The sequence below is a fragment of the Heptranchias perlo genome, chromosome 8, assembly GCF_035084215.1.
Source record: "Heptranchias perlo isolate sHepPer1 chromosome 8, sHepPer1.hap1, whole genome shotgun sequence".
Lineage (NCBI taxonomy): Eukaryota > Metazoa > Chordata > Chondrichthyes > Hexanchiformes > Hexanchidae > Heptranchias > Heptranchias perlo.
Window position 1 is genome coordinate 70,156,336 of NC_090332.1, and position 21,483 is coordinate 70,177,818.

The 21,483-nt window shown below is 41.5% G+C and overlaps 1 protein-coding gene across 6 annotated transcripts in view; it reads left to right on the top strand.

The window, feature by feature from the left end:
* The window catches only part of LOC137324669 (KH domain-containing RNA-binding protein QKI), a 528,184-nt gene that overhangs the window by 498,967 nt on the left and 7,734 nt on the right, over positions 1–21,483 (top strand). For 2 of the 6 annotated variants that reach the window (XM_067989236.1, XM_067989241.1), the window contains exons 5-7: positions 6,096–6,183; positions 10,070–10,366; positions 12,344–12,421. In XM_067989236.1, the coding sequence (XP_067845337.1) occupies positions 6,096–6,183; positions 10,070–10,366; positions 12,344–12,421 (463 nt within the window). The remainder of the gene's footprint in view (positions 1–6,095; positions 6,184–10,069; positions 10,367–12,343; positions 12,422–21,483) is intronic. The other 4 variants (XM_067989237.1, XM_067989240.1, XM_067989238.1 and 1 more) reach the window with 3 other exon arrangements.

Below are 21,483 nucleotides of genomic sequence, written 5' to 3' on the forward strand. Positions count from 1 at the left end.
TTCATCTCTTTAGTGTCATGCATAAGTGATGGAATTCATGCTGCCATAGTCTGTTTGGCAAACCTCTCATTTCGTTTATTTTCTGAAGTTCCCTCTTTTTTCACCCAAACATTCTTCAGGTATGAGAGGATATGTGAGCTGCTTAAAAATGTCAACGTTCAAAGATATCACAGCTGCTATCCATACACATGCATTTTCCTGCAGGGGTCACTAGATAGGGAAAAACCTTGATTTCTTTTTTCTCCGCCCATCCTTCTCCAAAGCTAGGGACACAAGTTCATGGGTCAATTTTAACACCTGTTATATACTGCCTTAGCTGAGGCCAGCTAATTCAGCACAGACTAGGGATTTAACCTGGAATCTTCCTGGTCTGTATGGTTTAGGGTCACTCCACACAATACATTTACCCACAGAGCCATCAGGAAGCTTTATCCTCACTCTTAAGTTTAAACTGACCTATTCAAGCTGCAGGTTCACTGCATGGTCTTTGCTCAATCAACTGATCTCAGTTGGATGACACTACAGCAAGAGTATCCCAGCTTTTTGTCTTTTTGGATCGGGGGTGGGGGGGGGGGGTAAATCAATCCAGTTTCTCACTCTTAATTGGTGTCCAAGTGACTCCTGTTGGATGGTGTGTACATGTGTGAGTATCCACAAGATTGAACTAAGCTGAGTTAACCTGCATGGTCAAATGACTTAACAGTGCTCACTGTCCAGACACATGAAGCATGGCCTCTTGGGTGAGGTACCTGTGGAACTAAGGAAAAATGGTGAGGAAATCAAATGTAATGTTTTCTATCTTTCCAAAGTTTTTTTTAATCATAATTCTTATTTAAAAATGTGATCCTAAAATGTGAGTCACTCTTTAACTCCTACCCAAAGGGTTACAATTGCAAATATCAGGGCCAGCCGTCTTCCATGAAGGTGATATGAGATTCATCATCTGCACAAAGATATCAATAATTGCCAGAAGCTGTGTTCTTGGACAATAGTTTACGGGTGGTACCATATAATCTGTAAATGCCAGGTTGAAATCTCCAAGTCAGACTAGCTGGGAAAGATTCCATCAGAATATTGTTTCATTTGATTTTTTTTGAAGTTCTCACTATGAACTATAATTGGATTCTCGGTGACCAGATGGCTTGAATGAGTGACATCAACGATAAACTGGAACAGAACCTCCATTGATCCCCTACTCAAGTGACCAGACTGTTTTCAGAATATTGATTGTTAGCACCACTTGTTACAGTACCTTTGACTAAAGGGGCCACAAGAATGCATCTTGGTCTGTACAAGATGACGATCCTGGCTCCAGAGTAAAATACAAATGCATAAATTGGTCTGCACAAAATCTCTAAGCTGCACGTAAAAACCCAATTGGCCAAAATGTACTATTTGTACCCTAAGTGTATTGCAATAGAACTCTGTTACACTCAAAGCTTACATTCATGATCAGAGTCCCTGATATGCGCCAACTGAATAAATCATACTACATTTTTATCATGAGATTCTGGGATTTCATCAGTGTTTTGGGGATCAAATTCTACAGTACTTCCAATTTTCTGTGAAAACTGTAAATCAGTGGCTTTGCTCATTATATTTAGTTCCAGTCAATCTGTTAATGTACAAATCAGTGACTGAATCATTGCAATAAAAAACATTTGTTTGAAATAGTGCTGGAATAATTTAACTGGAGTCACTAAAGTAACGTTAAGTGTACAATGAGAACACACTGCCAGCCTCACTTGTAACCTTTTAAAATTCCTGTTTCTTGCCAAAGTTTCCTTCGGGTTCAGTTTGTTTATTGATGGAATTTTGGATGGAACCATTGCTGCAGTGACGCTTGTATCTATTCCAGCAGAGCTTATAACTTGAGTACTGTCAAGGTGCAGTGTTGTGTTCAGACATAGAATTACATATAGAATGTACAGCAAAGAAACAGGCCATTCGGCCCAACTGGCCCATGCCAGTGTTTATGCTCCACACTAGCCTCCTCCTACCCCTCTTCATCTAACCCTATCAGCATATACTTCTATTCCTTTGTCCCTCATGTGTTTATCTAGCTTCCCCTTAAATGCATCTTTGCTATTTGCCTCACCAACTCTTTGTGGTAGCGAGTTCCACATTCTAACCACTCTCTGGGTAAAGAAGTTTCTCCTGAATTCCCTATTGGATTTATTAATGACTCTTATATTTATGGCCCTTAGTTTTGGCCTCCCCTGCAAGTGGAAACATCTTCTCTGCAGCTACCCTATCAAACCCTTTCATAATCTTAACGACCTCTATCAGGTCACCCCTCAGCCCTCTCTTTTCTAGAGAAAAGAGCCCCAGCTTGTTCAATCTTTCAGACGTGGGAACTTTGCTTAAAAGAGGATTTCCTTCTATTCAGGAGTGGCATGGGACTTGTTAGGGTCTCCGATGGCCAAAGCATGTGGAATCTGACCTTTTTCTCCCCCCTCCTAAATAAAAGCTAGCGGACATCTAATCATGTGGAAAAACCAAAGCACTTCAAAAGCTGGAAACCCCCAAAACATAATTCAAAAAGCCACCCAACTTAAGAACATCGTTTCATTATACAGCATTTCGAGAAAAGAATAAGAAATATGAGCTCGTCATTGAGCCAACTCTTTAATATAATTTTCCTTTCCTTTTGTTCCCATTGTTTGTAAACTGCATATATTCCCAAGAGTGTATAGAACTGAGATTTGATACTTTGGCCAACTTTTCCTGTGTAATTCCTTCTCTCACGCTCCACTTCTAATTAATAGACCTTAGCGATCTAGAAAATCTTAATTCATATAGAAAATAAATGTTTGGGGAAAACATGAGAAAAAAGAAATCCGAATGTGTGTGTGTGTAAGAAGCAAAGAACATAGTAAAAATTAAATGAAACAGTTAGTTAAAAAAGCTTGGGCAGCGAGCAAAGTCCCCAGTGGCAGTTTTGTGAAAATGAGAGGCACTGTTACTAATATATTTTTTAAAATTACACCATATTCCTGGAAGCACTGTCTGAATTAGTTCGAGATGTAGCTGTTGGTAAGTTCAATAATAAATCCGGCTACTAGTGCTGCTGTTTAGAAGACTGACTAACTGAAATGCTAGCTCATAGTCCAGCTAAGTGCTGGAACATTCTGTTTATTTTTGAGTTGCAGCTGTTTTCTGGGCCGGTTTGGTTGTACCTTTTATTCAATCGGGAGAGATTTGGAAAGGGGGTTGCTGCCTTCGATTTATTTATATCTATATCTATATATAGATAGTGGTTTAAATGGCCAGGACTTATGGCCACCCTGCAGCACAAGTGGGAAACACTATGAATCTGCAGAAGACAAGGGGGATGAAGTGTTTCTGCTGTTATCCAAATTATTTTTTTAAGCAATAGTTAATGGCAAAATGCACTTGGTGTTTTGAATAAAATGTTTTGTGAAAATTATTTCATCTTTCTCCTATAGTATGTAACTGACAGCATTTCAATCAATCTTAGAATCCTCCCCCTTTCCTAATGGGTGAGCATCTCTATTATTTAGTAATGTCTTGCGAGATCCTTTACCATGTTTTTATTCAATGAGGACAAAATGACATGATCTACAACACCATGAAGTAATTGCTTCAGCAGTTGGAATGGCTCTGCAATTTTTCTTAACATCTTGGTTTAAATTACAAAATAAATTGATGAAAATCTTAAATTGTACTGAACATAGTTAGAGCCCCAGTTATTGCAACACAACCTTACTTCAGAGATCAATGTGGTATGGCAGTCAAGTTTTCAGAGCAGGCTAACCCTGAGCCTCGTAACGTAGTGCTATGTCCCTTTAAATTGCAGAACACTGCACTAAGGCTGTGTCCAGTTCTGCAGTGAGTGTGCAACTGAATATGGTCGGTCATAATCATTCTTGCGCATGTGGATCAGGAGATTTCCAGAGTCTTATTGTAGAGGACGCTGCTTGTGCATACACAGCTCTCCTTCCTCTTCCCCCAGCCAGCACAGAGAAGAAGTGTTCGATTCCTGAACTTGTTGGAGCTTCCTCCAGGGCTGCAGGCACCAGGTGCAGCAAGCATGTATTATAGTCAACTTTTATGATTAAGGAGAACAGAAACTTTTTTTTTAAAAAGCCACCAGGATTGAATCGGAAATTTTGGCCTGTATGTCTTGTTGCCCCACCATGAGATATGCTTCTACTGACTGATCAATGAGGAGAGCTCTCATCAGCATTGACTGCAAATAGTGAACAACTACAGGATAAGCTCTAAACTTTGTTCGCAGGTCTCGGTGTTAATTTACTAATTGACAAGTTTGAGACTAGAAGTGCATTACCGAGAGTGGAAAAAGAGTATCTGATTCTCTCACTTCAACGAGTTCTTAAATTTGGCTGTGAAAGAAAGAAAGAACTTGCATTTATACATCACCTTTCACAACCTGATGTGTCAAAGCACTTTACAGCCAATTAATTACTTTTGCAGTGTAGTCACTGTTGTAATGTAGGAAATGTGGCAGCCAATTTGCACACAAGGTCTCACAAACAGCAATGTGATAATGACCAGATAATCTGTGAGGAAGGGAATTCACAGGAAAGATGTCACCAGAATCCCCTCGTGCACTTCTTGCAGCTGACTCAAACAGTAAAGACAGAGGCCTGGGAGATGGCTGTGTCAATCGGTCTCCCAGCCACAAATGGTGGAGAACAAGGCACCTCAAAAGACAGAAGTCGACAACGATTGTATTTTTTTAGATATTTATTGCATTACCTTCAATATACAATATTATCATAGGTAAAAATGGATCCTTTGGCCCATCCCACTGCCAAACTTACCTTGACTCATGCTCATTTTTTAATCACATTACTCACCATTATTGTTAGATTCTGTTCCATTAAAAGTACTTCCATTTTCCATCACCAGTGGCCCAAAGTTGCCCCACTAGCAACAACCTTTGAGAAGGTGGAACATTTAGTCCCTGTAGAGACTAGGGTTTGTGCTAAGGATGCTATGTATTGCTCTGCCAGACTAATATAGCTTGGTGCTGAACTCTGCTTCAGATATTAAATTTGATTTTGTGGTTTTGGGTATGATGTAAAATCTCAAATGAATCTTCAGATCTTATTATTCATAACAGCAAATAATTTTCTGAAAATCCTTTCTTGCTGAAGTGTCTTTTCCCCAACTAATTTTCTGCCCTCTGCTCCTCTCCTGAAGGCATTGACTCCTTCCTAGAGTTCAGTTCTTTGGGCATTGGGCAACCTCCAACACCTTGCCTGAGCAGCCTTTAATCCTATGCGACTAATTGTTAGTGGACTGTTCTACCACTGAGTCCATCATAATTTTGTCCCCTTCCAATATTCACATTTCCAGCAGGGGGTGGCTGCATAGCAGCAGGAAACCAGGCTGATTCCCACCCCCCCCACCACCCCCCCCCCCCCCAAAGCTAGTGTGCTCAGGCTAATTACAGTGTCCCAACCAGCACCCTGGCTGAAATCAGCTAACCCAACACTGGGGGAATTGAATCTAGGACTTTCCTAGCCTGTACGGCTCAACTAGTCACTGGATATAACTCACTAGGCCATTGGGGAACTTCTTGCTTCAGTACAACTAACCGTTTTTCACAAGTTGGAGTACAAAAGAAAGAAGACTTACATTTATATAGTGCCTTTCATGACCTCAGGATGTTCTAAAGTGCTTTACAGCCAATGGTGTACCTTAGAACAGTGACTACACTTCAAATGTAGGGAAACATGGCAGCCAATTTGCACACATCAAGGTCCCACAATCAGCAATAAGATGGTGACTAGATAATCTTTTTTGGTGATGTTGGTTAAGGGATAGATATTGACCAGGACACCGGTGAGAACTCCCCTGTTCTTCTTCAAAATAATGCCATGGGATCTTTTACATCCATCTGAGAGGGCAAATGGGGCCACGGTTTAATGTCTGATCTGAAAGATGGAGATTTGAATGCCAGTTATAACTTCTCAATTTTCCGTGATGACTGCCTTTCATTTTTTTTCAATCATCTTTAGAAGCGAGGTTCTGTCACTCGTTTTGTAAATGATTTGCGCACCTGGGCTTCATTGATAAGACTTTTTTTTTATTGTGTTTTTCAGGCAGAGGGAGAGGATAACCTGAAGAAGATGCAGCTGATGGAATTAGCGATTCTGAATGGCACTTATAGAGATGCCAACATCAAATCACGTAAGGATACGATGGGCTTATAGAGCCTAGTATGAGCACCGCACAACTTGTATAATGTTCCTCTTTCAGACAACCCAGCAAAACTATTGGCACAAATGCATTCTATATTGAGCACCTGGGGGAGAGGGGTACCTACTAAGATTTAAATACATTGCAACAGCTTCATTCTTCCAGAAGCTAAACCCACCAGGGTAAACCAAAGGCAGGTGTGCCTGGATTGAAATAAATTTCTCAGTTTGGTACAAAATGTGCAGTCCCCCCAGGAATGCTCAGAAAAGTGCTGAAATCCCAACGCAAAATGAAGCTGTGATAGGCCAGCCCACAAAATACCATTTGTTCCTTGAAATAAGAAACTAACTGGCAAAATTGATTCTAAGGCTGCTGACAGTGAGAAATGCATAGTTACTGTTTGACAGTTTGATAGAGCATTGTGCACTCATGAAACGAATGAGCAGAGATTATTGCATTTATCCTTTGGACAGCATGAAGTAACACAGAGCACCTTCTGGTACTGTCTGTACCTGTACAGATTTGGTGTTTCTGCCTGGACTGTCACAAAAAAGAAATCTTATATTTTCTCACTTTTTAAACAAAAATTTTGGGTACCTCTCTTGTTAATGAGAATTTCTGTTATTTTCTGCAGGAATTCACTTGTTGGTTTTTGGCCTGATTGTTAAAGGAAAAGACTCACTGTTGCATAGATAATTATTGGGCACAGAAATTCCTTGCTAATCAATGGGAGATTATGTCTGTCAACCTGTGGTCTTCAATTCCCTTGTGAACAGCATTAAATATCAAGGACAAGGGTGCATTAGTGCCATCCATTCCAAGACTGGCACAAGCTGAAAAGGCTGACCAAAAATAGAAGGACATCGCCACATAAAATCGAAATAGTACATTATAAATAAATTATTAGGGGTTGCAGTCAAATGAACTTAACTTTTGGGATTCAAATTATATTTTTAAACTTTTTTTGTCACATTTTAATGTCATACGAACCTCTTAATTAGATTACTGCCTGTGATCACTCCCAGTTATTCAATAGGGTAAATTTGTACGGCCCTACTTCAGGTGGGTAGTCTTTCTGGATAGGAGCACAGGTGCCAGATTCGGTCCTATAGTGTTATCTCTGACCCTCGTTCCTTTCTAGCAAGGCTCTGTGTCAGGAGCTGAGACTTGCAAAACTTACCCTTGTATATGTAAATTATCTGAACCTCTTGACTATATTACTGGCTTGTAATCACAATGGGTTTTTTTTTTATTCTCCATTTTTCCCAGTGCTTAGAAACTTTTTCTAAAGTGCATGATTCTACCACACCCTGTCTGCTCATTTTGTAAGTAAACTTTCACTGCTGCAAATGAGCAAACTTTTTTTTTATTTCCCCTGATTTCTCTCTCTCGAATCAAACTCAAAATATTGGCAAACAACATAAAGGAATTTGTATGCTTGATATAACCTATATGCATGTGGCTGCAAGGATTTGCTGGAGTACAATGCACTAAATAGTGCAGTGTGTTCACTAGCTTTAAAAGGATGGTGCAGTGTAACCAGCTGCAAGTCCCTGTACGGTGGATTCGATTTTATCTGGTCAATACTCATATAAAAATTTCCTGCTTGAATTCAAATCTAACGAGTTTAGGTTATCGACATTTGAAAGAAGATGGCAATCGGACACCTTCGCAATAACTTCTGACACATAGCTGGCCTATTTCAGGAAGAGAGTGCTCCACTTTAATTGAAATAAGGCTGGTCATGTTACTAAGCATCGTTGCTGTCAAAGTTTATAGAACCGTGGATGTTTACAGCACAGAAAGGGGGCCATTTGGCCCATTGTGTCTGTGCCAGCTCTTTGCTAGGTGAAATCAAAACATATCCCACTGTCTGATTCACCAAGCAGTACCCTCGATAGTATTTTGAACTGCTGCAACCAGAAAATAGGGATATTAATGAAGACTGGGAAGTGTATTGGCCAGTGACACCTGTGGTTGCACATACTGAATTTTAGAATGGAGACTCTTCAGTACTTGCTGCCAAATAAGAACAAAAGAAAGAATTTGCATTTATATAGCGCCTTTCACGATGTCAGGATGTCCCAAAGCACTTTATAACCATTGAAGTACATTTGAAGTGTAGTCTCTGTTGTAATGTAGGAAATGCAACAGCCAATTTACACACAGCAAGGTCCCACAAATAGCAATGAGATAAATTACCAGATCATCTGGTTTTGGTGTTGGTTGAGGGATAAATATTGACCAGGAGAGTGCAGTCAGAAGCAAATCCTCAGCACCATAGGAGAGTCAGCTGGACAGGTGGGGGGGGCACAAGAAAGTGTGGAAATGCAGTTGTTATAGGCTAATCGATAGTCAGGGGGCTAGAAAGCAGTTTCTGCGACCATAGACATGAGTCCCGAATGGTGTGTTGCCTCCTTGGTGCCAGGGTGAAGGACATCACTGACAAGTGCAGGACATTCTGCGAGGGGGAGGGGAACAGCCAGAAGTGGGAACCAATGACGTAGGTAGGAAAAGGGTTGAGCCTTATTTCAATTAAACAATGTGGAGGATAGTAACAGACTTCAGGAGGACATAGACAGACTGATGAAATCGGCAGACACATGGAGATGAAATTTAATGCAGAGAAGTGTGAAGTGTTACATTTTGGTAGGAAGAACGAGGAGAGGCAATATAAACTAAGTGGTACAATTTTAAAGGGCGTACAAGAACAGACACCTGGGGGTGCACATATACAAATCTTTGAAGGCGGTAGGACAGGTTGAGAAGGCTGTTAAAAAAGCATACGGGATCCTGGGCTTTACTAATAGAGGCATAGAGTACAAAAGCAAGAAAGTTATGCTAAACCTTTATAAAACACCGGTTAGGCCTCAGCTAGAGTATTGTGTTCAGTTGTGGGCACCACACTTTTTAGGAAGGATGTCAAGGCCTTAGAGAAGGTGCAGAGGAGATTTACTAGAATAGTACCAGGGATGAGGGACTTTTATGTGGAGAAGCTGGGGTTGTTCTCCTTAAAGCAGAGAAGGTTAAGGGGAGGTTTGATGGAGGTGTTCAAAATCATGAACGGTTTTGATAGAGTAAATGAGGAAGAACTATTTCCAGTGGCTGAAGGGTTGGTAACCAGAGGACACAGAATTATGGTGATTGGCAAAAGAACCAGAGGCGACATGAGGAAACTTTTTTTTTTACACAGCGAGTTATGATCTGGAATGCACTGCCTGAAACAGTGGTGGAAACAGATTTAATAGTAATTTTCAAAAGGGAATTGGTTAAATACTTGAAGGGATAAAATTTACAGGGCTCTGGGGAAAGAGCAGTGGAGTGGGCCTAAGCAGTAGCTCTTTCAATGAGCCGGCACAGGCACGATGGACCGAATGGCGGCCTTCTGTGCTGTACCTACAATGACTGACACCGGGGATAACTCCCCTGCTCCTCTTTGAATAGTGCCATGGTGGGAGGGGTTGATTGTATAAAAGTCCTGCTAATGAAATCTTGGTTGTTGACTTCTGAATAATGAAAAGCCTTGGTAAGTTTACCTGGATAAAATGAGAATGTACCGTACAAGCTCAGCTTCATTATACATTACATGCAGTGATTCTAATGTATTAGTCCACTGTGTACTTTTATTTAAACCTGGCTACATGTAAATGTAAGAGTTCACATTTTTATTTGATGTGATTGAGTTTGATTGGGAGTGGGTTTGGTTTTTAGTTTAAAGTGCTTTAGCATTGCATATAATCACTGCATGTACTAATGATTTCTTCTTTTTTCTTCCATTCCTCTGCTTTTTTTGCTTCCCCCATTTCCCTTTTTTCCTTTATCCGAAACACGCCGTTCTCTCCGCACCTTCTCTATGAATTTTCTTCGCTTACTGTAGCTGCCCTTGCCTTTTCTCTTGCAGCAACAGCCCAAGCTCCACGGATCATTACAGGGCCCACGTCGGTTCTACCACCAGCTGCCTTGCGAGCCCCGACACCAGCTGGTCCAACTATTATGCCTCTAATTAGGCAAATTCAAACAGCAACAGTCATGCCTAATGGATCCCCTCATCCGACTGCATTAGTGCCTCCTGCACCTGAAGCCGGTCTAATCTATACTCCCTACGACTATCCTTACACACTGGCACCAGGTACTTCCATCCTGGAGTATCCCATTGAGCCTAGCGGAGTTTTAGGTAAGGAGCCTCTTCAAGCGTGACTGTTCCACATCATGTTTAACATCCTGGTTCACTGTTTGAGCCGGTTAAGGCTCATTTCATTTTACTGAAGCTTGACTTTTAATTGATCGAGATGCACAAGCCTATTTGAATTAACCATTTGAAATGACAGAGTAGCGACTGATGAAGATATTGTGTACTTTATAGAACTGTCTGCAATTTCATAATGCATTTAAGCTTCTGTTAAAAGTAAAACATATCAGTTACAGAGTGCGCGCACAATTATCTGTGCATTAAGCTATCTGAAACTTAAGCGCACTTTAATTATATCAGAAAATATTACAGAGACAACACTTTCTCTCTACAGCTGATTTATTCCAACAGGCCTTAACGCCATTTGTTGTTCATACAGAATAAGGTATGAAACAACAGTTAAGTGTGGACTCTGCCTTTCGAAAGCACTGGTTGGATGGGCCGTTCTACTGAAGGCCAGGGACCTAGTCTTTAAGCTGCATGTTTCATGTTTGTTCAGTTGGTTTTGTATAGCTAAGACATCAGAAAATAGTTCTGTGCATCAGCCCAAGTGGAATTATTTTCACTGCTGTAGCCTTGTAATTGCAAAAAAAGTGGCAAGCGGCAAATATGCTGAAACATGCTAAGAATAAAAATAGCCGCAATCAGGTCTTCAAGGAAGACAAGTTTTTGAAACGTTACCATTGTGGGTGTTTATTTCAACCCCTTTTTGGTTAGCTGATAAGAAGACCTGCTTTGAAAGTGTGTACGTGTTAGGTACAACCTCCTTCCCCTTCACTCAGATACACCCGCTCCATATCCTATCATAGAATTTGATATTTTAATCCAAAAAATGTACTTGGGAACAAAAGTAGTTTCACAGTCCTTGATGATTTGGATTGAAGATTGATAGGGTAGATAGAGAGAAACTATTTCCTCTGATTGGGGAGTCCAGAACAAAGGGGATATAACCTTAAAATGAGAACTAGGCTGTTCAGTGGTGATGTCAGGAAGGACTCCTTCACACAAAGGATAGTGAAAATCTGGAACTCTCTTCCCCCAAAAAGCTGTTGAGGCTCGGAGTCAATTGAAAATTTCAAAATTGAGATTGATAGATCTTTGTTAGGCAAAGGTATTAAGGGTTGCGGAACCAAGGCGGGTAAATGGAGTTAAGATACAGATCAGCCATGATCTAATTGAATGGCGGAACAGGCTCGAGGAGCTGAATGGCCTACTCCTGTTCTTATGTTCCTAAGATCTCACTGACTGCACTGTAATGAAATTTGTGATGTTATTGAGGTGCACATTTTTCAAACATTTTCTATGGTAATGGCTAACCCAAAAGTGTAAATGGTGCATTTTAAATTTCTGATGTAATTTTTTTTTCTCAGCATTAGAATAGCATGTCCTTTGACTGTCAGCTTTTCCCAGTATTAATGTCAGAGGAAGAGCATTGTCTGTTTATCATGACAAAGAGTTGACATAATATTTCTCTTCTTTTCTGTGAAAGGCATCCATTTAGCTCCACATGTTACCATTTCTGCTATGGGATGAAGCCAAAAGGCTATTTTATTAACAAGAAAAAGAAAATGGCCGAAAAAGTGGACCTTCTGCATAGGAGTGGACAGATTAATAGCATTTTCTGCACAGGCCTTGTTACTGAATACAAACAGTTTGCCAGCATTTCACGCAGACATTCCCAGTGTACACAAAAGGGAGATTTGTTTTGGGGCCCGTAACAAGATGATAAATTTCCTAATCCTAGTTGACTTTAAGGAGCACTGAATGCTTAGGGTAGACACTGACTTGAGAAGCTATCAATTACTTATTTCATATTTGCATCTGAGACTTGGCTATTTTCAGCCTTGCCTATATTAAGTATGCTTCACAGAGCAGTTGAAAAAATGTATTTCATATTTTGCTGTTCCGTATATAGTTTTTAGATCTGTTATTGGAAACAAACACTTTTTTTTCAATTTATAGACCATATTTCTGACTGTTTCATGGGTGGTGCCATCTTGAAAATACCCATGACGCTTAGCACTGGACCCGTTACTTCTGGTATGTTCCAATGTGCTCCCTGCACACGCATCATATAGTTATCAGCCACTGAGGGGCATTTATTTATGGCTAGCCCCATGTTGCTCTATTTCATTGTTTAACTGCTGAGCTCTCAATATGATATCTGTACTGATACATTGTCCCTGTAAAGTAATCAAATGTGGCTTTATAGCACCCATTTTAAAATAAAAGAGTAAGATATATTTGTTTCTTGCAAAAAATCTATTCAGTTTCATTACATGCCACATTACTAACCCTCTCCTATAAACTGCTGTGTATATGCTGTTTTAAAACATTGACTTTTTGTTTGCAATAATTCTGCGATATAAGATAAAACATTAACCACCTGAAAAATTCATGTTGAAAGGATTTATTGATGGATAACTGTTCTTTGCACCTAAAGTAGACCCTCTCTAACGCTCTTTGGGAGTAGGACACACCATTTTGTAGTGATGGATGCTTGATGGGTTGTGTATTACAGAGGGAGCCATAAACATGTTAATATTTAAGGGTTTAATCTGTTGGAGAAAGGGCCTATGTGTTGCACAAATTCTTTGCAGTATTTGGCACCAATGTACAAAAAATATTTTCCTCAACATTTCATAACGATCTAAAAATGCCTGTAGTTTGCAGACTACAAAGGATGCTCATTCCTCACAGGGTTAAGAGAGTTAATGTGAAATCTTAAATATGCCATTTAACACCTGAAAACAGTGACTGCAAAAAAAAAAGAAAAATACTATTTAATTGAATTCTTTATCTGTAAAAGTTAGATTTTAGTACCCAGTATGTTGTATTTTTTTAAACTCAGTGATTTGCTAACCATTTGGATTGCCGATTCACTTTAATGTCTGTCTTATGTTATTCTTCAGATACTTGTTAAACCACTGTGTAAAACTCAAAAAAGCTTTGTTTTCTGATGTCTTTTAGTTTTTTTACTCCCTTTAAATGATCAATCACCAAAAAAGAAATAAATTAAACAGGTGATAATTTGGGGAAAATAGTTTAATATGAGCATCAATGTTGTATAGTGATGGTATAGATCTTTATTTTTTTTTAAAAAGTCCCTTTTAAGAGCTTCAAGAAAGTTAAAAGTCATATTGTTGAGTAGAATGGGTGCATGATTTAAACGTACTGCTGTGGCTGACGCTTAGAAGGAGTCCAGAGTGGCCGAGAAATATGGTCTATAATAAAAGTAAAGTGCTCTGCAAACCTCTTATTGGTTACAATAGAACTCCTCTTAAACAAAAATACAAAATACAGCATCTTATATTAGATAAGCAGTTCAGAATGTTGCACAGTTGCTTCCACTCAGTATAATCAACACAGGATTGCTAATAACGTGGTAGAATACAATGTATTTTCCAGTAAAGCTGTTTTCCTTATCATTCAAGAAGTTCTTATGTACATTTATGGAAAATTCTCTCTTCCAGCCCCTTGAGCTAGTGGAAATGGTTGCTGGAGGCATTGAGAAAATCAGGGAACAGAACAGGATTGGGAAAAGTCGACCCTTCATTTTACTTATTTATATTTTCTTCCCTCCCTACTGAAGGCATATATTTCTGCTGGCACTTGCCACCACAGTTGCTGACCGTGGCCATTCTCCATGTAGGAGCCTAGACAGTGATTGTTGGCAAGTTGTTTGACCGGGGAGGGGGTACATCAGAGCTAAGCCTCATTTCCCCCTTCCTAGTCCAGGAACATTGAAGCTAACCGTAGGATCCATGCTCCCCTCTCCACTGTGCTCAACTAACTCAGCACAGACCAGGGGCCCGATTTCACCAGGGGTGCGGGTTCTCGGCGGGTGGTCCATCAGGCGCGTTGAAAACGCGCCCGGTGAAATTAGTGGGTTTCCCGCGCGATCATAGCAGGCAAACCACTAATTGGATTCACTTACCTGCTCCTCCGGGTTCCATGCTGCTGATCTGTGCGTCGGGCGGGCTGCGCATGCGCAGTACGATCTGTCAGCTGGAGGCGCTCTATTTAAAGGGGCAGTCCTCCACTGACAGATGCTGCAACCAATAGCAAAGATGACTGCATGGAGCAGCCCAGGGGGAAGGCTGCTCCCAGTTTAATGATGCCTCACCCCAGGTATCAATACATGGAGTGAGGAGGAGGGGGAGGACAGAGATCTTCCCCCCGGCGGGCAGGAGGAAGTGGCCTGCCTCCGCCACCAGGAAGGCCTGGCTCGAGGTGGCAGAGGGGGTCACCTGCGCCACCAACATATCGCCCACCTGCACACAGTGCAGGAGGCGGTCCAATGACCTCAGTAGGTCAACCACAGTGAGTACACGTAGTCTTTCCCCTACACTCCGTCTGCCACATCACTGCCCCCACCCCACATCTCCTTCGGCACTGCCAACACTACTCTGTCCCATCATCCCTCATACCCACTCAAACCCCATCCTCATATTACCTGCACCTACTCACCTCACGAGTACTCACCCCGCCACTACCACACAACCCAATCCTCATACAATCTCATGGCTCTATCCCATACTCACCCTCTCGTGCATCTCTCTCAAGGCCAGCCCCACTCAACCTGCCACCACCTGTGCTGCAGCCACAGGGCATGCATCACATATGTGCAGTAGGCAGCGTAAGGCAAACGTGTCGTGAGCATGAAGGGGATGCACAAGGGTGTTTGAGGGTTTGTCATGGTTGTTACTTATATTGAATTTCAGAACAACTCACATCACGCATTATATTGGCGCCACTACTGCCATGTCTTCGCGAATCCTGTCTGGTTTGTGCAATAATGCCCACTCCTGGGTATCACTATGAGGACCCACCACTGATGCCACCCAGTGTGTCACTGCAGAGTGGATGTAGGTGTATTTGCAGGGCTCTTCTGCGCAGACGACTGAGACACATCGGGGATGTCCCCGGTTGCAGCCTGGAAGGCTGTGGAGGAGAAGTTCGGGAGGGCAGTGGTGACTTTGACAGCGACAGGTAGGAAGATGGTGCACGGGCCAGCCAGGAGCAGCTCGGCATGAAAGAGGCTGCTGATGTCCACGGCTACATGTCGAGTGACTCTGAGCCTCCGTGTGCACTGCTGCTCAGAGAGGTCCAGGAGGCTGAGCCTCGGTCTGTGGAACGTGTGGCGAGGGTAGTGCCCTCTGCGACGCATCTCTCTCTGCGGTAGCCCTCCGTCCTGCTGTACAGGTGGATGTGTCACAGCACTCTGTTGTGGAGCTCCACGTGTCAGAGGTGGACGGCGTGGATGGCGAGGCTGGTGATGCTGTTCGCCCTCCGAGGAGGTCATGACTGCAGCTACGGCGGCCCCCATCCGCAATATGTACATCTGAGGGGGTCCGCAAGGTAGGTACATGTCTCCTGACCCCGGGGTAAGTGTGCAGGTTGGTGACTTTGAGTGTCAGGAGGAGGTTGGTGGAGGCCAAACTTTGTCCCAAGTGACAGAGCGGCCTCCTGCAATGGGTGAGGGTCTCCGCCCCCCCCCCCACCTGTCAAATGGACCTTTGCAGCTGCCAAAGGCTGACAGCTGCAACACGTCAATTCGAGCTGGGAGTGTTTCCCCCAGTGTGTGAAACAGTCCCATGTTAATCAAAAATCACACACAGTCCCTTAATCAGGTCAGTTAATGACCTGAACAAGCAAAGTAAATACTCTCAAGTGGCATCCCGCTGGCTTTAATTGCCTGCGGGATTCCCACCAGCGGGGGCTGCGCGCGCACGCCGGCACGTCACCAGGGAACCCGGAAGTGGGCGGGATCGAGGCGCGATCCGGTCCCGCACCTGGATTTCGTGATTTTCGGGGCCCCCCCGCTGAGAACGCACCCGATAGCGGGTGCTAAAATCGGGCCCCAGGACTCAAACCTGGGATCTTCTGGTCTGTGTGGCTCAGTTACATGCAGCCTTTTCAAAGTGAGCCATCAGGAGAGCTAAGTTCGACAACATTTAATATTAAAAAAAGTATTAATTTTAAAAAAAAATCAGTAAGTGTGTCTTACGGACTGTATAAATTTTGAAGGGTTTTAATGACTCTCCTGAAATTGAGTTCCAGGGATTTTTTTTTTATTATTCATTCTCGGGATGTGGACATCGCTGGCAAGGCCAGCATTTATTGCCCATCCCTTGTTGCCCTGAGAAGGTGTTGGTGGGTGCCAACTTTGTAGCGATACAACTGAATGGCTTGCAAGGCCACTTCGAAGGGCAGTTAAGAGTCAACCATGTTGGTGTGGTACTGGAGTCACACTGAGGCCAGACCAGGTAAGGACAGCGGGTTTCCTTTCCTACAGCACATTAGTGAACCAGTTGTTTTTTTACGACAATCTGAAATCTTCATGGTCACCTTTTTCCTGATGCCAGCTTTTGATTTCTAAATTTTTTTTTAAAAATGGAATTCAAATTCTCAAACTGCCATGGTAGGATTTGAACTCACATTCCCTGGATCATTAATCGAGGCCTCCGGATTACTAGTCCTCTTCCAATTCCTTCATTGTGTTTCAGTCTTATAACACACTCTCAGGTTTATTCTCTATATGCTCTGAGCCAGACCTAATCATGCTAACTGCCCACACCCAATATTAAGAATTAAATATGTATGTTTGAAACTTTTGAAGTAATTTGACCTTTACTGCTATTGTATGAAGCACAGATAGAAAGAAAGAAAGAAGCACACATATGTCCATATAGGTGACTTTGGCTCCAGGAGTTTATTTTTCAGCAGTGGAAGACAGCTTATTGATTTAGTCAAATGCTTTAATTCTTCTTTATCAATATCTGTTCACAAGACAGACAACAAAAAAAATCCATTGTCGATATCAGAGGACAAGGCATCTTGGCACACTTTTGGTTATTGAAGTGTTCCTCTTTGAAAATTATTTCAGATCCACCAGCAACTAAGCTAATATTCTGCTCACATTGAAATTCTGCTTCCATGCACTTTCAGCCATTTTAGCAGCTGATCTAGATGAATTTCAACATAGTATTTCCTGATTTTTCAAATTCCCTTTATTTTGATAGAAATAGTCAATTATTTGCCTGAAATTAACTGAATAACAAAAACTATTCTGGCAACTTATGTCGTGATAAACAGAACTGTTCTCCTGCCTCTATGGTCAGCACTGATGTATTAAAAATTGCCAGTTAAGCTTGGACAATACAGTGGGACCCCATTTATAACCATGTTTGGAAGCTATGTTCTAAAGTGGAGTGCAGTAACCTAATAAAGGGGACTTTTTGACTTCAATATGGGTTTTCTACTGGTGAGAGAACCATTTAAAAAGTGTACCTTTCATCAGGAGACTGCTTCACTTAGGAGCATTATATAAAGGGGATCTACTGAGCATCTTTAAATAAAATTTTGTGTGCCTGTCGTGTACATCAAGTCTGCTATCCGTGTTGTGATGGTTGAGTTGTCGGTAGATTTTCTTCCTTATTGGCTAAGTGTTTAAGTCTCTTGTGCTTTTCTACTTTTTAATTGGTGAATAACAAAAGTAAAAAAACCTATCACTACGCAAAACCTTTCCAGTATTCTCTCGTCATATTCCATTCCGCCCAAAAGTCTACACAATCACACTCTAGCCTAAAGGTTAGTTACTCATCACCTCCACTTCAAACCCCTAAAAGTAAAATTTATTGCGCAACCATACACGCATACTTGCCTATAAACATGGCTGCAAGAATTTCCCCTTCCCATTAACAGCACAGTGAGACTTTGCCAGGCTTCAGAACATCCTAGTCTCCAGGAACACTCTTCCCCTTGCAAGCATCCATATAAAATTTATATTGAATTTCTACAACACTAACCAAAAGGACAACTCACAAGAATCAGCAAGTGACCATCCCAAGCAGGTGCATCAGCTGGAGACCCTCTATCTGTCAAAGTTTATTTGTCGGCCTTCTTAGCAGAGAAACTCCGGAATCATATGGCCACTTTCCCTCACTAACGCATCTGCAGGAATCCGTCTGCTGGAGTTTATTTATCTGCTTAGTGATATCTTGTTCTACAGTTCCCAGGGACACCATCCAACACAACTTCCCAGCTCCCTCCCAATCTCACCATGCTATTTCCATAACCCATTCCTTCCCCTACCCATGCACTATTGCAAGTGGATGCTGCAGAAAGAAGTAAGTAAATCAGAAGAGTAAGAAAGAGAAGTGAAAAGAAATCAGAAATATTGAGAGTAGGGAAAAGAGGGACAGTGATGAGGGTGATTAAAAAGCAGTTAGAGCATTGGCAGGAGCCTGTCTTTCATGAGCAAACTTCTTATGTTTATTTCAGCTGCTGCAGCCCAGAAAATACAGAGTAATAATGTGGGGAGGAGGAATGAGGGGGGAAGAGAGATCTTTTGGGGCACGAGAGGAGGAACCAAACTGGTCGGGGTTGGAGCAAGGCAGAAGCAGAGAGCCTCTTATGCCCATTTGATGGGGGAATCAAAGGAGTGTGTCTTGGGGAGGAAGGGGGCACAAACAGAGACTGTGCAGCATGGGGGGAGAGAGACCTTTGATCCAAAAAGACAAAAAGGATAGGAGAAGTCCTGTCCAGTGTGGAGTAGGAAGACGAGGGGTGGGGGTAGGGGCAGGGGGTTTAATGGCTCTGCTGGGAGCAGGCGGGGCAGTTGGTGTTTGAGCTTAACAGGCCCACATTACAGAGCGCTGCATCCAGTAATTCAGCATGAACAGCTCTACTAGAGACCTAGGAAATAATAAAACAATCTAATTTTATTTTAAAGGACCTGAGCTGTTTTTCTTTTAACCCTTTTATCTTCAAAGACTTGATATTTTCTTTTTTTGTACAATAAATAAATCCTTATTACCAGTATCGAGTACACTCAACAGAAAACACATAAACCAGGGTTTCCTCACTACTGCACCACAGAATGGTTCACACTCTCATACTGTGAGTTTCCAATCTCATCCTGGTGCCAACTGAAGTGCTTCCACCACAGGGAAGGAGGATAAATGAGAAGGCAAGTGTGGGCACTTCCTGTTGGCTATCTTGAGTGGAAGAGGCTCAAGCGCAGGACAATCGCATGCTCTTTTTTGAAGAATGGTGTGCGCTGCAGGGCATCTGAAAAGAAGGTCCATTTCTAAAACAGCAAAGAAAAATGTATTTTAAAATGCATTTTGTCAAATAATCAGCTGTACAAGATTTCAAGCTGTACAGAACCTTGGACAGAACTTAATGCTAAGCAGAGAGAGTTTGAGGAATTGCAAGCTGCTGGCTAGGGTTAAGAGTAAAATAAATGTCTCCTGTTGGAGAATTTCCTTTTCCATAAATTTCAGTGTTCCATACTTGTTAAGTTTGGCTCTGATCATTAACATGTTCACAAATACAGATTGTGTGGGATGAGCTGTGATTAATGTTCTAGATAAACACAATTTCCATTGTTACAGCATTCTTTTAGGAGAGGGGGATAAAGTATTACTTGTAAATACCATAATTATGGATGGCTCCTTATTAATCAGGATAGAAGAACAACAGGCAGCAATAAATGTCAGAAAAAAAAAGACTGCATTGAAATTGTTTTTTTACTCCTATGTAATTAGACCTGACACTTGTATTAAAGTGAATAGTTTTGCAGTGCATACACTAAGAAGAGCTTGTCATGGAAAAATACAAAGACTTCAAATTTTTGCTTTACGGACTACCCTTTTGGAGAAAAAAGTAAACAAAACTTTTTGATCTTTTTAAGTACAGAAACATGACAATTTTTAAAATGAAAACCTTGCAGGAATACTGTTCAGACCTTTACAGATAAATCTTTGAATTCTGGTGGAAATATTTGGTATGAGGATTTTGCTGGGCAAAAGGAAATGCTTTTGTGACATGAAGAATTCTGGCTTGGTAGCTCTGCAGTTACTGATGTGGCTATGCCTGGGCTAGTGTGAGGAGAGCAAAGTAGTATAAGCCAGAATGGCTGGAAGGGATGTTGGTGTGCACACTTGCACTGGAACAGTTATCCATAATAAAGGTGAAAATCAAATCTGTGTAAGTTATCTTAAACAACTTTTATTGTCCCTTTTTAAAAATGTATTATTTGTAATATATTTTAGTCTTTATAATCTATAGTTTCTCGGTACTGAAAAGTTTAATGTAAATTCTTAAGCCGTAATCCATAAATGTTTATAGCGCAGAAGGAGGCCATTCAGTCCATTGTGTCTGCACCAGATCTCAAGAGCAATCCAAAACTAATCCCACTGCCCTCCCTCCCCATAGCCTTGTATCTTCCTCTGCTTCAAATATTTATCTACTCTTCCCTTAAAAATTGCAATGGCTTTTGCCTCAGCTATTCCATATGGCAAAAATGACCATGCTCTGACAGCTCCCTTCATAAAGATTTTTCTCCTAACCCCTCCCATCACTCTCTCTTAGTGACTATTTTAAATTGATGAACCCTCATCACTGATTCCCAAAGCCGGCAAAATAGTCTTTCCCGATTCATCCGATCAAAATCCTTTATGATATAAAAAAATTAAATCCCCCCTCTTTTTTTCTCTGTTCTGGTGGAAATATTTCAAGCCTGTCTATCCTGTGTTTTTTTTAAATCCTTTAACACTGGTGCTTGTTGTAAGTTTATTCCCAGTACTAGCCCAAGGCCTGCAGCATTTACTGAGAAATAATGGACATCAAGTCACTACACTGGCACCTTCTATTGTGTAGAAATGCAAAATAGATTAGAGTGACTCCAGTCTATATCCAGGGCTGTCTTCATATAATCCTGATATTGGTGCTGTGCTTGAACAGTGGCCTGAGGTATGAGTTTCTGTGCACTTGTATGAGGGGGATTTACACTTAGCATATCCCAAGTGCAACAATTAACCTTAATTACACTCATTTGCTTGATGGAGAATGCATAGGATGCCCACTACATCTACTGTCAATTAGTGCAACAGAATACTTGGCCATTTTGTGCAGAACAAACTTTATTTACAAATAAAATGATTCACAGAAGCAATAACAGGAGCAACATATTACATGATACACTATAACATATTACATGAGCCCATAATTCTTCCAGCTTCTCTCTCCATCTCTTGACAATACGGTAATTGGTGGTATATATGTAAGTTTACGGAGCTCTATTCATCTCTGTC